Source organism: Lonchura striata, chromosome 5, assembly GCF_050655825.1.
Source record: "Lonchura striata isolate lonStrDom1 chromosome 5, ASM5065582v1, whole genome shotgun sequence".
Taxonomy (NCBI): domain Eukaryota; kingdom Metazoa; phylum Chordata; class Aves; order Passeriformes; family Estrildidae; genus Lonchura; species Lonchura striata.
In genome coordinates, this window is record NC_140707.1 from 42,853,880 (window position 1) to 42,874,667 (window position 20,788).

The 20,788-nt window shown below is 34.4% G+C and overlaps 1 protein-coding gene across 8 annotated transcripts in view; it reads left to right on the top strand.

Annotated features, from left to right (window-relative positions):
• The window catches only part of FMN1 (formin 1), a 171,803-nt gene extending 156,026 nt beyond the window's left edge, over positions 1–15,777 (top strand). For 7 of the 8 annotated variants that reach the window (XM_021539271.3, XM_021539276.3, XM_021539275.3 and 4 more), the window contains 4 exons: positions 744–795; positions 3,854–4,003; positions 12,140–12,224; positions 13,283–14,192. In XM_021539271.3, coding sequence (XP_021394946.2) covers positions 744–795; positions 3,854–4,003; positions 12,140–12,224; positions 13,283–13,327 — 332 coding nt within the window. In that variant the 3' untranslated portion in view covers positions 13,328–14,192. Of the gene's footprint in view, positions 1–743; positions 796–3,853; positions 4,004–12,139; positions 12,225–13,282; positions 14,193–15,646 lie in introns of those variants that run through there. The other variant, XM_077784075.2, reaches the window with a different exon arrangement.
• The last annotated feature ends 5,011 nt before the right edge of the window (positions 15,778–20,788 follow it).

The following is a 20,788-nucleotide window of genomic DNA, read 5'->3' on the forward strand; positions in this document are numbered from 1 at the left end:
TATATACATGGTATTCTACTGGAGCTGAAGTTGCTCTTCTGTATGAAGAAGACTTGATCAACAAAAACTTGTTTTGCTTTGAGTATCCACGTCAGGAAACATTTTCACTAGTAGAGAATGCCTATCTTTTGAAAATCAAATCCTTTTAAGTAGTTCATGTGAGCATTCTGTAATAGAGGGGCTCAGATTCACTAACCATATTTCAAACTTCTGGCTGATTTTTCAAAAAAAATCATGTATATGCCATACATTTAAAACCTACTACATGTGTTTTCACTTGCCAGCTTCCAAAACAAAATGTGATAGCTCTGTGGAACAATTGATGTTAACTATGTTTGGTACCTGGTCAATTCCAATTCAACTTTCAATTGTTTATGCTGCAGAAACATGTTTAAATTTGTAAGTTCTGGTCTACAACAATAAAGAAACACAAATTCTTTTTCTTTTTAAAACATCTGAAAGTGAAGTTTAATTATATATGTTTTATTCAATTAATGCCTAACACTATATATTATAATACGGATTTTAAATTACTTTTCAAATCCAATAAACTTTATTGGTACAGTAGAAACATTCATTGTATACAAGAAAAAAGTAAAAATTGTAAATTAGCAAGTGTTTCCCACTTTTATTATACTTAGTATACAAACTGTGCAGTATTGAAAATAAGATATATTTAATCTGTGGGCTTTCTAAAACAATAAGATAGTAATTTATACCTTTAAAATGTTTCTCACTGGCAGCTAAAGAAGAACGGAAAAAAGAAGAGAACAGTTTGGAAAATGCTCAAAACTGGTAAGATTTTTGATAGTGTTTTTTAACAGTGTATTTTGATTAAAGATATTATTGAATTTAGGAATTACATTAAGTAGCAAAAAGGATCTGTATTTCAAAGTAGTAATATGTTTCCTGAAAAACTCTTGTGTAATCTTCCAGGAAAAACTTCATTTGAATTTTTATCCAACCAGTCTACTGTGTTTGAGGTTTTAATAATTATCAGCATTTAACTGAAAGAGGATTTTACAGAAAAGATAAATAACTGATTAACTACTTTATGACATAAAAATGTATTTCATCATCACTGAACATTTTCATCACTTGCACTTGGTTGCCTCAGAAATCCCAGTGTTTTTATTTCTTGAATATTTGTGCCTCACTTAGGCCAAAGGAGTCAAAGTATGAGAAAAGTGAGATTGATTTATAGATAGATAGTAAAATATTCAATAAATTGGTTTTACTAATACATATTGTTTACCAAATTGTAGTTTTGTGAAACATCCATCTTAGCTATGGACCTGCTATAAATAAACTGGGGTAAATTAATTTTTAACTTCCTATCAATATTTTTTCTTCCTGGTCACTGGAGGAAGATCTGTGGTAATTTGGATTTTAGTTGTGCTTTTCTCAGACCATATTCACTCCACCTGAGACACTTCAGTTAGTTTTCCTAGGCAGTCAGGAAGAGGGAGATAAGGGGCACTTCCCAAATGAAGTTCAAGTGAACTGCTCCCATCTGTTGCAGAAGATGCCTAAATATTGGCTGAACAACTGGCTGGGGCTGGGGCAGGTAAAGCTGGGGCTTTACCTCCTCATTTCAAGTCTCTGACTGGCTCTACTTAGCTACAAACCTAACTTCTTGGCTCAAGGCTCCTTCATATCCTACCTGCTTTGTAGCCTTTCTAGAGTAGAACAGACTCTCCAGGGTGGGGAGCTGCACCCCATTTGTAGTTGACTTAGGCAATTAGTTGTTCAACACAGAGTTTGGGTTTTTAATTGCTAGCTGAATATTCAGTATTTTAAATTACTAATTTAGAAAGGCAGAAAGTAGCCCAGGAAGCCAGATTAAGGTGGTTGAAAGCAAAGGAGTGGTACTGGGGGCTGATGAAGAAAGGAAGAGAGGATGCAAAGTGTCAGGATGAAGGCAGAGAGAGACAGTGCAAGATTTCAGGGTCCCACCTTTGTATGCTGCAGCTGGGATGGTGAGGGGTTCTGTTAGGTAGAAGAGTGCACAATGTACCTGGGGCTGTGTTACATGAAGCCAACCTGAAAAGAGTCTTTGTTCTTGCTGCTTTTGGCTGAGTTACCCCAGTGAAAGTGCTGTGAACAGCTGAGGAGCATTTGGCCCACCCAAGTGAATGTAATCCAAATTATGTTGCCCAGTAAACATAAATGGTTTTAACCATGTAATTATGACTAAGATATTTTAGTATTTTTAGAGTTTGAAAACTAAAACGTTTTACACAGATATTTAAAGCTGTATTTTATTTGTTTGTTTATTTATTTTTCTTCTCATAGTGTCACTGCAAGATCCATGAACTCTGAATGTTATAGTCTTATATACACATATTTCATTCCGATTCCTTAAATACGGAACATCAGTTAACTTGAAATATAGTTAAATGTTTCATGCAAGTCCTAGTAAGAAATGTAAAAGGTTATCACATATGAGGATTTAAAAATCCTATTATTTTTATAGCTTACCTTGAACAATATGGGATATTGTACAGCATGGTTTCTATCTTTAAAGTGTCAAAAAAACCTCAGAGCATATTGGCTCATGTGGCTAAAATCTAAGCTTCGTTGTGAAGTAGCTGGTGTATATATTGCTTTATTTTGGATGGATAACTTCTGTAGTTTTAAATGGATACTTTACATTCTTCAAGCCTAGCTAAAAAGCTTGAACTATAAACTAAATCAAAAAATCTTGAGCCTAACCTTTGTTTTTCTGTATGAAAACCTGCAATGTGAACTACGCAAATATAAATGAAGAAGGATGCCAAAGCTGCATTCATGGTTCATGGTAACATGGTTGGAGAGTCATACTTACAGGTCTTCAAAATTATTTATTTAATTTTCAAGATTTACACCTCCTGCGTTTAGTTTTAGAACCTATTTGCAACTCTGAAGAAGAATATAGATTTCTTCTGACTAAATAAAATTATTATTACAAGAAATATTACTTATTTTAAAAATATGATGTTACCTTTGCTTTTAAATTATGGCATTATTTTTAATAAATATCACCAAATATTTCAGGATTGTTGTATCTACTTTGCAGAGAAAAGTGATTCAACTTTAACAAAACTGAACATACTTTTATTTATATAAGTACCTAGTTATATAGGTTGTTCCATTTTATGTATACAAGGCAATGTCATAAAAGTTAATGCACAAAAAGTTAAAATGCTCTTGGAAGTATTGTCTGTACTAAAAGAATACTTCGAAAATATCCAGCTGTATAGCAATTCAGTAACAGCCACATTATAATATCTTTTTAAGAGCATTAAAATACTGGCAATGTATTTTTGTAAAATTAATTGCTTATTGACACATGTGGAAAGAGATTATTTTCAGTCAAACTGTTGCAAAAGTACTATTGGCACTCTCTGTTGTTGCTTGGTTGTTGCTGCTACCAATTCTCCCTAAATACTAGAAGATTATTTTCAACCAAACCTAGAGATTTTTTATTGACTTGGTGTGTGACTCTTCTAGAGTTCTTCAGTGAAGATAAATGGGAGAATAGGATCTTCATGGAGTGCAGCAGAATAAAGGAAATAAATATATTACAGCATTTCTTATAAGGCAACAAGCTATGTTTTTCTCATTATAATTGAACACCCATGATTTGCCAGTGTGACAGATCTCTGTGCTGGCTCGTGCATCTCTAAGTTATCCTCCTGGAAGAGAGGTGGGTGTTGGAAGGTTAGTTGTATTTAGTGTGAATTGCTGCTGTAATTTCCAAGGGTAAGGAGAAGTTATGGTAATTACCTGCCTTGACTACTGAATCAGATAAACTGTTTCCCCAGTGGGCTTATGCAGTGACTGGTTTCTTTTCTTTCCCCCTCCCTTGCAGCTTTGAAGAAACAGTGGGATACTTTGGGATAAAGCCAAAGCCTGGCGAGAAGGAGATCACACCAAACTACGTTTTCACGGTGTGGTATGAATTCTGCAGTGACTTCAAGACCATTTGGAAACGAGAGAGCAAAAGCATTTCCAAGGAACGGTAAGGTTCTAATAAAGTCATTAATACCATTTTAGATGTCTGGGAAACTGCTGCTTCTCAAACCCAACAAATTATACTCCTATATTTCACAGGCGTCATTGTTTTCTTTCAGATCTAATGGACATCAAGGAAAGATTATTCCCTCAGGGTGCGTAGGAAAATTCACCAAAGGCATGCTGTCCCCACAAAAAGATAAACACATATAATCTGATAAATTACACTTTTGTAACCCCTTCCAATTACTAGCTAGTAAAATGAAAGGAGAGCTGTGCTAATTTATAACAGATTGCTTCTCTGTGCATTTTCATGTTGAACTAGCCTAAATGAGGCGATATTGTTGTCGCAGACAGTACAGACAAATAAAAGTGAATGCTTTTCCAGTTAATATACTGCACTTGCATCAAAGGGAAGCCCCAGAGATTCAGGCCACACTTAGCATAGTGTCGAAGCCCCACACTGAATTTACAGCGCTACTTCTGAGTTTTGGTGTCCTGCTGAGGACATCAAACTGCTTGCCGCTAGATCTCACAACAGTCTCCTGATTTTATTAGTTAGAGTAAAAGAACCCAAAAACCAAAAACCTTCAATTATTTTCTTGATTTTGTTGAAGAAACTTAAAGTCTTTTACACAAAAAAAGGAATTCTACTACAAGCTCATCACGCTCAGCATGTTACAATTCATTTGAAAAGACCTAGAGTGGTAATGTAGTCATTCCTTGGAAAAGAATGGAGCAATTGCTTTCAGCATGAAATTTAAATCCAGGTGCTTATTCTAAATTGACAGAGATTTAGACTAAAATGTCTTTGCACTTATATTTTCTATTTTGCTTCAAATCAGTGGGGCTTTCAGGTTCATAGAAGGTAGATTTTTTGAAGGACTAGATGCAGAAGTTATGAATTCTCAATTATTAACCATATCAGCATTGTTTTATAGATCTTATAGTTTTAAAACTCTTAAAAGTTGTAGCTTTTTTTATCATTTATTGATTGGTTTTGGAAGCTGACAACTGCAAATATTTACAATGAATCTTTTATTTCCTTTTATCTAAATCAATACACAAATTTAGTTTGCATGTTAAAAACGGTATAAAATAAAAAGTCCCAAGCATGTTGCTATGGTCACGATAGAGATCATCTCGGGCATATATTTTATACTGAATTGTGACTTATTTTTATTCCAAAAGCAATTAGGAGGAATAGAAGTTAACTGCCCAAGAAAAAAAAAAATCCAAACCATACATCCTTTCTTTTTTATGTAATTAGCACCTTGCTAATGGTACACAATGATCCTTTCAATTCGATTTGAAATGCCTGATGTTTTGACAGTACATAACTTTTTAACTATCTTAATACAATAATTAAGAAATCTTTGTAAGTAGATTTGCTATATTGTGTGCTTTCATACTTAGGTGACAATTTCATGTGCTTTAATAACTGTATCAATCAAATCTACAAATAAAAACACAGAACAAATATATCATCAGTTCCTCTGACAGATGCCTTTATTCCTGTTCCATGTAAAGCAATACCAGTAAGAATGCAGAACAGCAATTACTATAATACTTCTAAGTGCTGACACTTTCTGTGTCATATAGACTGTTCTTCAAAGCTCACTTCAATTTTAACAAAGTTTCATTGGTTTCAAAAGGACAATTCATTGTCCTTTACATTCAAATTTGGATGATTCATCAAGGTGATGGCCTGTTAAAATGAGAAGCCTTGTGTAAATATTAAATTAGAATGACAAAAGAGCTGTTTTCATAATTCTAAATTGTTCTGTAGTGTGCTACTGAAAAGGACACAGTGAAATCAATAGATTCAAATAGGGAAAAGCTTTTTTCATCACCTGAAAATGTCTTGTAAAGTCTTGATTATTTAAGGATCCTTTTTAACAAAATATGAAACTAACAATTGATGAACTGCTGTCCAAAAAAGTTTGAAAGCAAGGGAAGAGTCATTGTACATACTGGTAACTAAAAACCTTAGAATGACAGGAATGGACAGCTGTCTTCCTTAACTGGTTAATTAATTGGATGCACTATTTGTTGTGCATTTTTAAGGATTGCAATTTAATTTAAAAAAAAAAGGAAAGAACATTTTTATTATGAACCCTTATTTCGTTTTGAAGGAAGTTTTAAAGAGGAAGAAACATGAATGTAAGTTAGTAATTGCAAACTAAGGTTCTGAAACTGAGGCATTGATACCATTATGTGAACATGTTTCCAATTGGATTCCCTTTCAAATTTCAGAAGCTGAAGAAAACCAATGTAAAATGTGTAGGAATTAGCTAATTATTTAATAGGAATGTTAATATAGTGGATTGTAATTTGTCTCTCAAGAAATATTACACATAAAAATTAATTATAATATAGAAAATTATAATTAATCAAAGGAATAATTAAAAATGTATTAGGTTAAATTTAATAGTAGTAAAAATAGATCAAAAGATCTATTATTCCAAAATTAAAATTTTATATCCCAAACTAACTACATTGCATTGTACAACAGACAACTTCAAAATCTCTTGAGTTTCAGGAAAAAAGATTGCTGTCTTTAACTAAATGACAGTCTCAGCTGTGAAGAACCTGTTTCATCTAAAGCTACTTGGCTCCCAAATGTAATACAACTGTAGGAATCTAATGAGATTTCAATGAGACTTTTTCTTAAAGTAAGGGAAACACTTCAACTGAGCTGCCCTGCATTTAACCTCACCATGAAAATAAATTAGCTGCCTGCAAAATATAATTGAGTCATTGTCTCTTTCCTGGACAAAATTCACACATAATTTAGGAATGCAAGATGGAGTTACAGATAAATAAGAAACTATGATATGTTGATATGATACATGATATATAAATGACAATAGGGCTAAAATTAAAACGATTTTCCAAACCATATGCCTGATAGGAATATGGTGACAGTTTACTTTTCCTTCAATACCAGAACTTAAGTACAATGAAATAAAATTTGTTTTGACAATCACATTATCTGTAAGAAACAGCTTAATGTAAGCGCACCAAAGGTTGGAAACATTTCTTTCAGTGCTGTTTTGGTTCAAAATCCAGCTTTGTTGTTGACGGCTTTATCATTTACAATGTGTATGCATTCAGGTACATCAACTGCTTTTATGCTTTTTTCTGCTTATGAAATTTTGAGATGATAACTGAATCGAAGACTAAAAAATTGGAGATTTTGGCAATAAAGTACTCACAGCAAGGTGGACTACAGATATTTCCACTGTCACTTCCTTTTCTTAAACTACTAAATTTATTTGCAGTGGGCATGTCTATGAATTGAGAACCAAGACAAATACATATTTATAACTACTTAAATCCATTATATATACATATATGAATGCCCATCGATAAATCAATTAAAGCATTCATGGTGTGTTAAATTACATTTAAGAGGATGTTCTAGACAAGTCTGAAATAAGGAAAAAGTATAAATACAGAGAAGTGCTAGTAGTTTGCAGTGATTTTCATCACAAACTGTGATTATATTTTGCAAAAGAAATGTGGCAAAGATTATAATAATGTGATTATGCCTGTTGTCCTTCAGATATGAAATAATTAAAATAGGAAAGAATTGTTGCTCTTAATTTAACTCACTGCTGACTCTTGCAAGGATTGTTACAATGGTTGCTCTACTGGATAAAGTAATCTCTTTCAGATTGAATATGCATACAAATAGTCCAGAATTCAGAAATCAAAAACAGAACCAAAATTTGTCTCAGTAGCTGGAGAAGACATGATCATTATTTAATGGACAGAATTATATTTTTCATCTTGAAAGCAGAAACACCATGTCACAAGAAGTTACAGATGGTAAAAGCTTGCATTGCTTCTAAATGGTGACAATACAAAATCATATTAGAAAAATCTACAAAGGACTTATACATTAAGGGAGTTTCCAGCTGCAAAAGCATTCTGGGGATTATCACCAGGATTTGGCTGTCTTTATATACTCCTAAATATCTGCCAGTGGCCATCTCAGATGGACTGAAATATATTTTTGTTCTGTAGCCCTTGTAGTCCTATTGATTTTTCTTATGCACCAACTTTACTAAAATAAAATTTAAAAAAAAAATCTTACTCGTTATGACTACAGAAATTTCTGATTTACTTTGTAGATAAACCACTGTCAGTACATCCATAAAAACAAAAGAAACATATCAAACACATTGGCAATTTGAAGTTTGATGACAAAATCCACTGACAACATACATTTTACTGTATTTTACTAATTGAGTTAGTGAACATTTATTTTAAATGCAATCTAATGATTTGATCAGTAATGGCCAAGCTCTTTCCATAAGATTTAGGCCCAAAGGCTTGATAGGCAGTTGTATTGTACAACATAGTAATAGAAATGGCAACATTCAAACTTCATAATCTGATATATGGCTTCTAATTTTAAAGCTAGCCAAGTACTCTGTAAAAGCATCTGCCAGGCCAGGTAATATGCAAACATCTGTCCTCTAAAATTTTGATACTGAAATCTAACCTGTTTTATTTCTTGGACTAACAGTTTTCAGAAATGGAGCTGTGACTTGAGGTTTACTTTATGAGCTGCATACAGAAATAGGACTGAGTAGAAAGGCATTTAATACATGAAAGGAATCTGAGCTCTGGGGATTTCTCATAGTCCTAAGGGAAGTCACTGTTCAGCTGTGTTAAGGATCTGGACTGGGTATGCAGCTTGGCTCCAGATTGAACAGTTGATGTTGACTGAAGCTACCTCCACTTGTTCATTTCCACCCATATCTGAAATTTTGTTTGCACAACATTTCTTTATGCCAAAACAGTTTTATGGGAGAAATTTAAAGTTCTAGTCATGGGAAGCTCAGGTGACACAGAGCTGTCATTCCAAGTTATTTCCTAACACACAGCTATCCACATAACTCACTAGCTGCATGAAAGGAGCTGTAGAAGCGAAAAGAATGGATTTTCCAGATTATTGAGAAGCTGAGAAAGAACCAGATAATTTGGTTTCTGTTGCTACACAATAACAGAGCCAGAACATGAGTATGTGAAAGGCAATTGGTTCATTTACAAGCAATTCTGTTTTTTCTAACTGGGGAACTTCAGCGGGTAGAGTGTGCCAGTTCATGCTGCTTTCTGTCTGACTTGAGTGGAAAGCAGAGGTGAAAATGATAATCAGTTTGTCTTCTTAGTCCCTGGCTTGGTAATATCTTTTCCTGTAAGGGAGATACATATTTTCTATATTTTTCTTACAAAGGAAACTTTTTCATAATAAACACAGGCTTATGTTTAGATTAGGTTTCTGCATCCCTAGGTACAAAATAAAAATAATTTTGAATAAAAATAATGTCTTTATTTTTCACTAATAACTTCTAATTTGAGGCTTGGCTTTTATCCAGTTTACAGGAGAAGACACCACCTACCACATAGAGGCAGGAAAAAGCTGATTACATTCCCATTGGTTATAGTAGGGATACATATGGAGTATTGGAGTCATGATTCTCATATTTTAAAATACATAGTTTTGTTAGTTTAATTCAATTTTTTTCTATATTGTATGCTAATGTGCAGTACTGCTCAGTTTGACACCATATCTTCTTTATTCATTAAGGTGCATTGACTTCTTTTGATCACAGAATAACGTTTCTTTTGAGCACATCCATGTTGCACTTCATCAGATTTGACGGTTTAAGTGATCAGCATTCCATAATGTTTTGGCCTCATGATTAGGCTAAGTTAGCCATTGGTCAGGCTGGAAGGGACCATGGTGGCTCACCTGGTCTGGTCTCCCTGCTGGAGCAGGTCATGCTGGAGCACATGGCACAACACTGCAGCCAGACAGTTCTTGAGTATTTCCAGTGGGGAGACTCCACAGCCTCTCTGGACAACCTGTTCAGTGTGCAGCCACCCTCCTCTCTTGTGCTGTGGTTCACCTACTCTGTCATCCCTTCTGGTCTCTTCATCCTCTCCAGTGCTCTCTGTCCAAAACTGTCCTTGTCACTGTGAACATAGATTGTGGCCCTCGATCTCAGGGCTTGATTCTGTTTCAGCATCCTCAAGGTAAAAACCTTCTTCCTTATATCTAATCTAAATCGACTTTTTAATTTAAAACCATTACCCTGTCTCCTTTTGCAATAGGCCCTGCTTAAAGTTGCTCCCATCTTTCATTCTATTTTTTCTATCCAGGTTTCCTAGAAACAGTGAAAATATGCCATAAAATGCACTGAGCTAGACCTATATTAGTGACATAATTTTCTTTTTAAGTCTAAAAGTTTGTAATCCCTGTAATTCTCCCTTTGGATGAAAGTGTGGACTCGACATTTAAAAACTATTTGAAAACACTTCTAGAACCAAGGAGAATGTGATCAGATAGAAAATGTGTTCAAAATAGGGAAGAGTTTAGAAGCTGATCTATTGGTATGATTCTGCTGAGAAGAAAACTGTCTTGAAATCCATCATCATCTTTGCATAAGCATTGTAGCTGTGCTGTCCAGTGGGTCCAGTCATCCTGCCTTAAGAAGGAAACTGTGCAGATCAACAAAAATAAAGGGATGGAATTATGTGTTGTCATGTAGTTGTTTACATGTAGAAACAGGGAATGCTAATTAAGTTCTAAAAGTATGCCAGCTGTATTTAAAAAGTGTACAGAATAATAATTTCATACATGTGTATCTGAGGCTGTAGTTACAGCTTGAATCAACACTGTAGCTAAACAGTGTTGAAGTTTAGCTGAAAGTAGTGTAGATGTTTTCTCCTCTTATGAAGCACCACCAGGAACTTGCCTGTACATGCTTCTGAAGTACCTAGAGAAGAATCTTTTCTATTTCCAACACTGATAAAATTTCCAACATCGATAAAGACAATGATGGACTTATGAATATGTTCTGTGTTTTAAAAAGAATCCAACTTGCTGCTAGTGTTACAACAAGGAGGTACACATCAGTAATTGCAGCTATAATCCACTTTTCTTTTTGCTTTTCTTCCAAAATTCCTCAAAAATTGAGTGTGTCGAAAGTGGATTGAACTGGACATGGTATTTTAAATACTTTTTGACTGGCCATAGCAATTATTTCTGCCAGTGGAAAAAGTTAAATAGGAGAAGAAAGTAGAATTTTTCAGTTCAAGAGTGCCAAGAAATGTTTTGCTTCTAGTAAAAGACTGACTTGGTGTACATTACTGAAAATTGATTTGCTGAGTTCTCCATGCTTGTAAAAATTCACTCCCAACCTCATTCCTTTTGCATTTTGTATATAGAATTCAAAGCAGCTGAATGTACCATCAGTATTAAAGAGGCACTTAGCACTGGGCAGATCCTCTATTAGGAGTGCCAAGAATTTTCTTTCCTTTTTATCACTGTTTAGCACGATTTCCTATGGACTTTCCAGTCCGTACAAGAAGAGTCAAGACCCTTTTTCTTTAATTCTCTGTTTCTCCTCTTCCTCCTGATTAAACTCCTCATTGGGTTCTTCTTGTTAAATCCCCACAGAAAGACAGGTTCTGTATGCAAGACCCTGAGAGCAAAAAGCAAGAAGCAGAGGAATCAGATGTGTTCTTCTTTCCGCTTATCTCTACAGTACTCTTGGCAGAGTAGTCTGTAGCTGTACACAAGACAGCTTTAACTACCCTGAAACAAGAACCTCTTGTACGTCCTATTGCCACATTATCACTTCCATCTAAAGCAACACAGAAAATATTAACAAAAAACTGGCAGATGCTTTCATGTCAAGGTTTCAGAGGAAATGTAATGTATAGCCTGGCAGATGGCTTGCTAAAATAGCATATTCTGTGCATAGAACAGATTAATCCAGCTAGCTCTTTTTTTTCAGAGGAGGATCTTTTTGCTTTGATAGCACAGCTTTTTTGGTGGGAAAGATACTCCATAAAATCCAGATCCTGCAAGAACAGAGAAATCATTTTCCTGATGACATTTTCAAGGAGCAATACAGACAGGCCGTCCTTTTGCTTTTGATTTTCTCCATTTGAAAATGTACTTTGATCTACTTTTGGTAGTTTATTTAAATTGCCTTCAAATAGAAATAGCAGTTTGTTGGGCTAATGTGCCTAAAAAATGGTACTGGTGAGGCTTCTTACAAAGAATAGCCAGAATACCTTTCATTTCATCAAATCTAATGACTCCTTTTCTGTGTTTCAGAATTAAAGTGGCTCAGCAATCAGTGAGCAAGTTAACTGCAGAGAAGAAAGTTGAAACGAAGAAAATCAATCCTACAGCTAGCCTGGTATGATCTGGTTTTCAGTATGACATTCCAAAGGGGTTTTGTGACACCATTCTTGTCACTCAGAATGATGGCTGGTTTCTACTGTTGTTGGAGAGTGTAGTATTTTTAGTTTGAATACAGCAGAGTGCTTTTCTTCCTGAGGAGAAATGTTAAAGCTTATGCCCTTTAGTAGTCCACAGTTATGTTTAACATTTAGTTCAGTTGTGCCCAAGCATGGCTCTGCAGTTTTAGATAACAAAAAGAGATGCTTTTGTGGTTTCTTCTTCCCTTCCACTGTAGTGTCTTGTATTTTCTTCCATACTTCAAAGTGCAGAAGCTCACTGCATATATTGGTCCAATGGCTGGAATGTCTGTTTTTTTCAAAACCTTAAAAATCTTGTTTTATCTGTGGAATAGTGGTAGAAGGGATTAAATCCCCATTTTATTCCTTGTTGTACACCAGTGTTTTTGATACAACACAGTATCTAGAGGTCTAATAATTTGCATTGTATATAAATCCTTCTTTTGTCTGTGTGGAAGGCACATAGATTAGAAAGGCATTTCTCAAACTCTAGAAGGCAAGAGCCCATGGGAAGGAAATGTAAATGAAGGCATCAGGGTATTATTTCCATTCCCAGCAGAGCATATCAGTTGCAGATCAGGCAGCAGAGATATGAATGACTACACTTGCCTGGAAAGAGGTCATTAAGCAAGATCATCTAGCTAATGCTAAATTAGAGCCCTTGTGTCAGCAGAAGCCATTCCAGACATGAGAAGGTATTAGAGTCACATGAATTTGAAATGTATCGGGTTTTCTCTAGCTGCAGTGGTCTTCACAGATGTGTATTTTTAAAGGTACACAGTATCTGACAAGTATGTAACAAAAGTAAACTCAGCTTTTCCACAGTAAGTAATGTGCTTCAAAGTTTTAAACTTCTTTGAGTGCTCCAAGCGTTTTTTAAAGAAAACTGAAACTGTGACTTATTTCTCCATCTTCTAGACCAAGTGCTCATGGGAACTTAAGCAGAGATGGGAAATTATAGATGACAATTATAATAAAACTTTTTTTTCTTTAACAGAAAGAGAGACTACGTCAGAAGGAAGCCAGTGTGACTGCCAACTGAAAGAAGGTGAATGAAAATGCTGGAGTGATTTCATACCTTGCCTGATGCTTTATTACACCAATGGCCTGGGAAGCACCTTATGTTAGATACTGAATTCTGCTTTGCTCATCTGTCCCAAGACAATCCATTAAAGACTTTCGAGTTCCTTCAGAGGGGTTTGTATGTTCAGTGGAGGGAATTCTAAGAAGGTTTTTACATGGGAAGTCAAATTTTTTTTTCTGTAACTCTTCCTTACATTGCTTAAAATGCATCTTGTTGTCAATGGTTAATTAAAATACTCTTTGTATAATGTATTAACATGGAAGAGCTAAAATGAGCATTTTTGGATGCTGAGTTATGACTAACAACCTGTAGGTTATTTACAGGGCTTTATGTAGATGAGAGCAAATATGCCATTCAGTTGACAAAGGTCTATTGCAGCATACTTTTTGTTACTTCAGTAGAAACTGAGGTAAAATTGACTCATTCTAAATAATTTTACAGTGTCTAAATGTTGGACGCATCTTTCTAAAACCTACTAAATGTAATTATAGATTCATGCTGTATTTTACTATAAATATTTTTATAGATGCTTCAGCTTATGCCATTCATTAAAATGGGAGTAATATTTTGCACATAAAAAGGAATATTCAAATTCATTAGTTTTATGATTGATGGCATAACAGACTTATTATTTTTATGGTTTTAATCTAACATTTCCTAAATTTTGAGCTTCAAAAGAAAAAAAGATAAAATGTATATTTTTATTTCAGCATATATTGCAAATACCAGTTCCATAAAGTGATGAGTTTATAGGTCATTATTAATGAAGATACAATAATATCTCTCCATGGAGTTACGCATTTGCCATTAAATATTTGACTTTTAATCCTGTTGAAAGCTTTCTTTTTAATAGCAATTATCTCACTCTAAAATACATTATGCAGCCTGCTCTTGTCCCCCTATATTTGTATGAAGAAGGTGTCAAGCACACCTATATATTTATATATATATGTTTTTTAATATATATATACATAATACAATAAGTAAAACTTCAGAAGGAATTAACAGGGTCTTGCTGTCCTCCTGTAACATTATAACCATTGCCATGAAGTGGCAAAGCCTGAAAATAACCCTACTGAATATCCACCATTACTTGAAGATTTTTACTGCGTTTTAAGGATTTGGATTCTTAGGAGGAGAAATCTGGAAGCAGAAGTTAATTTAAGGTAAAACAGAAAAGTGATTCTGCTTGCTGTCCACAAGACAGAAACTGACTTTATGATAGTGGCATATGAAGTCAGTTACAAAGAGAAATTAGGTGAAGCAAAAAACCAGTAAGGGAAAAGCATTTGTCCTTTGCTTTGAAACTGGAAAGAATATACATGAGACAGACATCAGTTATACAGCAAATTCGATAGAGAGACTGAGATGAAACCTAGGCGAAGTCACCCCTAGGAGTGTACATATTAAAGAAAATAGCAGTTTTGAAGACCCATTCATAAATTAACTTAGGATTTCAGTGCAGGTTTCTTAAATTAGTATCTCATTCCTGCATAAATAAAAACAAAGGACTCAAGAGGCTCTTGTATGTTTGGGAGTTTCTACCTGCTACAGATAAACTCCAGATGTTTAAGTATAATTCTTATGAAAGCAGTCAACAGTATGCCAGCAAAAATAATCTGATTTGTAGTTTTACTAGTCCCATTGCAGAGAAGAAGAAAATTTCAAAGATTTAAGTTTCCTGTCTTCCACTAACTAGATGAAGTACATTTCTTTCCAGTACTTTTAGTGACAAATAATAGGAGCAATAATGCCTATAAAAGCCAAAGAACAATAGCAAGCAAGGCAATTCTGATGAGTGTTTAAGAAAATTGTGTTTATTTTTTATATCATTTTCTATCTATCATGAAGATAGTGTATTTTGCCATTTGACCTGACTCAGAGTTTTTCAATGAAAGGTATTACTTGAAGTATTATTCAGCAAGAGCAGCACTGTTTGTGAAAATGGATGGTCTTGAAAATTCCCATTAGCAGTATATTGTGGAAAAAAGGTTTTAACTTATTGAAATATCCTGTTTCAAAATTTTAAAATGTGAATTTTCATTTTTCAGTTTAAATTGACTTCATTTTGAAATGTTGAGAAATGTATATAAAAAGGGATTAAAATTAAAGTTATTCATTTAAAGCATTCCTTGATTAGATTTATAATTCTTTTATCAGATTAGCAATTTGCCAACGTTTTGAGAATTAAGGCTATTTTTTAGAAGATTTAAAAACTTACATAGCACGGGGACCTTTTTTCTTTCTAATTTTCAATTGTATTGATTTTCCTCTCAGGTCAGAGTTTCTGATTCCAGCTTAACCCATGACTTAAATCCTCTACTACTAATTGAACTATTTTTAAATGAAAAGAAGAATTCACCTAGATTATTTTATTCATTGTTATAATCAAGACCTTAAGACTCCTGGATGGCGTTCATCAGCTAAATATCACACTTTCCCCCCAGTGATAGCCACAAGTGTCTCCAGACAGTGATTGAAGCCACAATGGTGCACCTGCTGGTTTTAACTAGAACTGTGTACTGGAGAGGAGATAGTTACAGATAGGTCCATGTAAGCTGTTTATTGATGAAATACTTAGGCACTTCAGACATAACAAATATGCATCAACCAGAACTCATCTTTGGGTTCACCAAGTGTCACCAAACATTTTGTTTTAAGCTTTAGCTTTAAGCCTCACTTTACCTTGAGCTTCCTACTTTGGGGAGAATAAAATGACAGAAGGAGAAAAGAAAGAAACTACGAAAAAGGAATGGAACAGAAGCCTCTGGGACACATCTACATTGCTGTCAATCAAGTAAAAGAGTGGACTCAAGCCAAGCAGCAATAGCTAGGCAGTTACAATTTTCTATATTAAAATACCTCAACACTTCACAGAAGTCACTTCTGTGACTGTAAAGTAGATGTGGCTTAAGAGGGGGAATTTTGTGTTATGTTTTGGTTTCATTTCTTCTGTTATTGCCAAGCTTCTCAAAGACTGTAAAGGAAAGGACTATTACAACCTATTTTACTCATAAAGTGCTTATTACCCACAATAATGATATACAATACTGATTTATAAATCAAATTACTAGGAAGAATTCAGTGTAGATGAATAGATATTAATCTGCAAAGTGCTCTTTACATTATTTACATTACCATTTGTTGATTTTTAAATGGAAGACCTTTTAGTGTGCTTGAGATTTGACAATAGAAATAATTTTTTCCTTATATTTTTACTAAACTATGAGAACTACCCTGGTGTTTTGTCATCACTAACCCATGCAATTGTTTTGCCTTGTGTTTTATCATAGGGTTGTAAATGTATAGATTGAATATCAGACTTTTATATTTAACTTACAATTTTTTGCATCAAAACAGAAACTATGACCTTCCGTTTCTGTATATAAATATTTCTATTTCAGATTATTAATAATTAATATTTGTTGGATGCATCTTATGGTATTAAGGTAAAAATCTATATGCTCTGAAATTCAACACTGTTTTGGAGATTCCCAAGCTAGGTCTGAGAAAACTGGCATTTTGGATTGCACAGTGAGAAATCCCAGAATCATAGAAACCCTAGGTCCTTAGTAGTCAAAGGTTTGAGTATATGCAAGAGACTTTACCTTGGGTACCATTAGCATGGTGCCAAATTTAAATAACTGTCTTTCCTTTTAGATATGGCCTGCTAATATCATTACCAAACATTTCCACTGCTCAATAGGGTTTAAGACATAAGAATTCAATACAACTACTTTAGAGATCTGAAGTTCAGAAGTTGTACAATCAAAATTGGCAGAACTCTTAAAAAATAATTGACTTCGCAAGTTTTTTTTTCAAAATGCATGCAAGACCTTTTCTTGTGTGTTCTTTTAAACAATTTTCTCAATTTAAAAAATACTCCTAACAAGGTTGCTAAATTTTTTTTCACTTGTTGAAGATTAGGTACACCTAAATGGTACTATCTTAGGAAATTTTGCAAGCTTCAACTGTATATAATTTTTTATATGATACCTCATAGAATTCAGGCTTTTAAATTAGGACCTTTTCGTAAAATTTAAGCACTAGATAGAAGAGATTATATATTGTAAACACCAATGAAGTGAAAATGCTGAACTGATAAATAGCTTAGAGACAGAGTGCTCCACCTTCCTGGGAGGACATTATCAAGTGACATAAGCTTTTCCCTAATGTAGGACAGCATTGCATTTCCTGTGATTTCCTTCTGCCAGGTGTCATCTCTGACTAAATTAAAGGTTACACTTTTTCATGAACTGTTTCTGGTTAACTTTATTTCATACTTTTTCACCTCAATTTCGCCTTCAATAAGATAATATTGAGTTAATAAGAAGCCTTTTTATACAGGCTGATTGTGCTTATATATGCATGCAGGTTTACTTACGTATGTATGCCTCTGGCCCACATGGTAAAAAAAAAATCCATAGAAAACACTGTGGGGTCATGGGACTGGATAAAATCTTTTAGTATCCTCTTAGGAAAACTCTGCTGAACTATCCCAGTGTGGGACATGATTTCTTTTCTGCAGTACAATCTGCCTGCAAAGGTTTGGAGTCCTGGGAGCTTTTGGAGGATGGAGAAAGCTGTTGGCATGGCATCTTTGCTTTATCCATCAGTTTCTAACAGTATGTTTCTCAGGAGATACACTGCAGAATTCCCTGAGCATAGATTGTCCTGGCGAATCCTGGAAGGGAGACTGGAAAATAATGTCAATGGTTGATTTTCAAACGGGAAAGAGATCTTACCTATATTTCCAGATTAAGGTAAAAGCTAGAACATTCTTCCAAGATAGCAAAAGTTTTGTGGAATTGTATGTATCGGCTCATTAGGTTCTACAATTTTCAGAAATGCTGCATTCATGTATATGAACATCATTCTGTGCCTCTTACTGATCATATGATTATTTGATATGAACAGAAACACTTATATTGCCCTACTCTTTGTGCTCTGACCAGTAGAATATTGACTACAAAAACTGTTGAAATAGCCATCCATCATCAGAGTCCTGACAGACCACTGTATTTCAGGTTTCCCAGTGTTGTCCTGGCAGGAACATTCATATTTTCCTAGAGGTAAGATGAGTTTAGCTGCCATGACATCTGCCTTCTCAGCCTCTCTTAAGCACAAACTAGTACTTGTATCATAGGGCCAAATGATGCGGCCAAATTCTGTCGTCACTGATAACTACAATCAGAAGTTAACTGTGGCACAAAATAATACCAAGAATGTTAGGATATTTTTGTGATAGACATTGAACCATAAGGTATTTGGTCAGTTCAAAGACCTGAAGAGTGTTGACAGGCTGAGATTTATGTACTATATTGGTACTGACAAATGGCGGCCTTATAGAAGCTCAAGTGACTGTAAAAAGAGGACCTGTTCAATTATCTGGTTGATAATTTTCTTTAATTTTTTTTAATCTTCCACAAGATTACTTTTCAATCTCTGAACAATGCATTTGAGTACTTTAAATAGTACATTTTCCCTCTAGACTTCTCCCAGAGGGGCCAAGCTTGTAGTTTAGTACTTTTACTGTCTCATTTGCCATGATATAAGCACAATTCATTGTTGTTGAACAAATGGTCATCCTGAGCAACCTTCCACAAACAGTATGTTATAGAAACTGCAAAAACTGGGTAGCAATGTAAGATTATAGCACTATTTCCTATAGCTTGGAGCTGTAAAGCACCTGATGCTTCTTAGGTGTAAAGTAGTTTTGGGGGTGTATTGCCAATAGCAGCTAACCACTGTAAACTGGAGAAAAGCCATGTTCTTCTTGCAATTCTTTTTTTCTATTTATTTATTTAATTATTTATTTTTGTGGTGTGGGTATCTTCTAGATTTTACATGGGAGGGTACCATTTTGTAATTAATCAGAACAAGCTCACAGTTCTATTCTAGGCTTCTTTCATATCTGACAGGAAAGTGAAGAAATAAAAATTATTTCATTCCACATAAAAACAATACTTTTTTTCTCATTCTATTAATTTTTTTTATTTTGTGTTATAATCCAGTGGGTTTTAGAAGGGCTGTAACGAATGAAAATGTTGCAGTGCCATTGAAACAATAATATAAACCTCACTATATCTTCCTTGTGGATTTTCTTTTGAAGTCAAGTTTGCTTAGGTTTAATTAAAAGATTATATTACATCAGACAATCAAGCCAGCTTTTCTTGGACAAGTTTCTAAGGGGGCCTGAGTGCTACTGTAGTCAAGTGAAATAATCTGTGTGTATGCTCATCAGGCATGTAGCCCGAACAACACACTTTCATCTCCATATAGCTTGGAAAAGAGAGAGACTTGAGAGGGAAATGGAGCAAATTTTTAGGTGTCAAGTTCAGAAAAGCTATGTCCAGTGAAATGTGCTTGTTGTATTGTATTGGTTTTGAAACCAGTGGTACCTGTTGCAAAGGAAGACTTATGCTCCGTGTCAGATGGGACTGGGTAAGGATTTTGCAGAGTTGATAAAAGCACTCTCTTGTAGGTGCTTTCAGCAAAGCTATGAATGCCCAGATAATGACTGACTGTATGTTCCCCAGGAATAACAGAACTATATACTTTAAGAAATACAGATGTATAATGACACTGTTTTTGGTGGGGGCTATATCAGTCTCAAGAACAAAAGCTGCCCCTGCCATTGTACTTAGCTATTATTCACTGTACTGAAAGCTTTGCCACATTTGGAAGCTGCAGGAAGCAGAAATAATATTACGTGAAAAATCAAGGCCTGACCACTGGAAAGTGTTTTTAGTAGGATTATAGTATGATTTTCAATCTTCACTTAGCTATTTGGGTTCTTTTTCCTTTCCAGTCATTCTGAGTTAAATATTTGCACTGTTGAACATTATTATTGTTGGTGTGCTTCCCTCTCTTCTCTCCATATGATACAAAATCATCAAAAGAGAGCCCTCTTTGGCTTCTTAACTTCTATTTGAAGATGTAGCAAAATGGTAAATTCTCTTGCAATGCTGATAGTGGTTTATGTGTACCTAGCGAGTTTCACAGACATAACAGCATTTAGGTCTCTGATGTCCATATGGGATTTGTTTTAATAAAATCATAGCTTTGCTTAAATGTTTGCAAATATACTCAGCAATTATATATTTTCTGTCCTTTGAATTGAAATCAACTTCAAATTTATCATCCTACAATATGTAAAGCAAAAATAATGGAATATTAATATGGTTTAGCTTTTTTTTTTTTTGGTTTTCAAAATTAAACTCCTTGGAATAGTTCCTGATTAAATATGTTACAAATGTCTTAAAAGAAAAAGTTAAATAGATTCAGGTGCTTTTTCCCTATTCCATGTTGTGTGTGTGTGTGTGTGTCTGTGTGTGTTTCTGCTGTGTATCTGAAAGTATAATTTTCTCAAAAACCAAGATGCGCTATGAATGACTTTGTAAAAGTTATTGTAGTGGG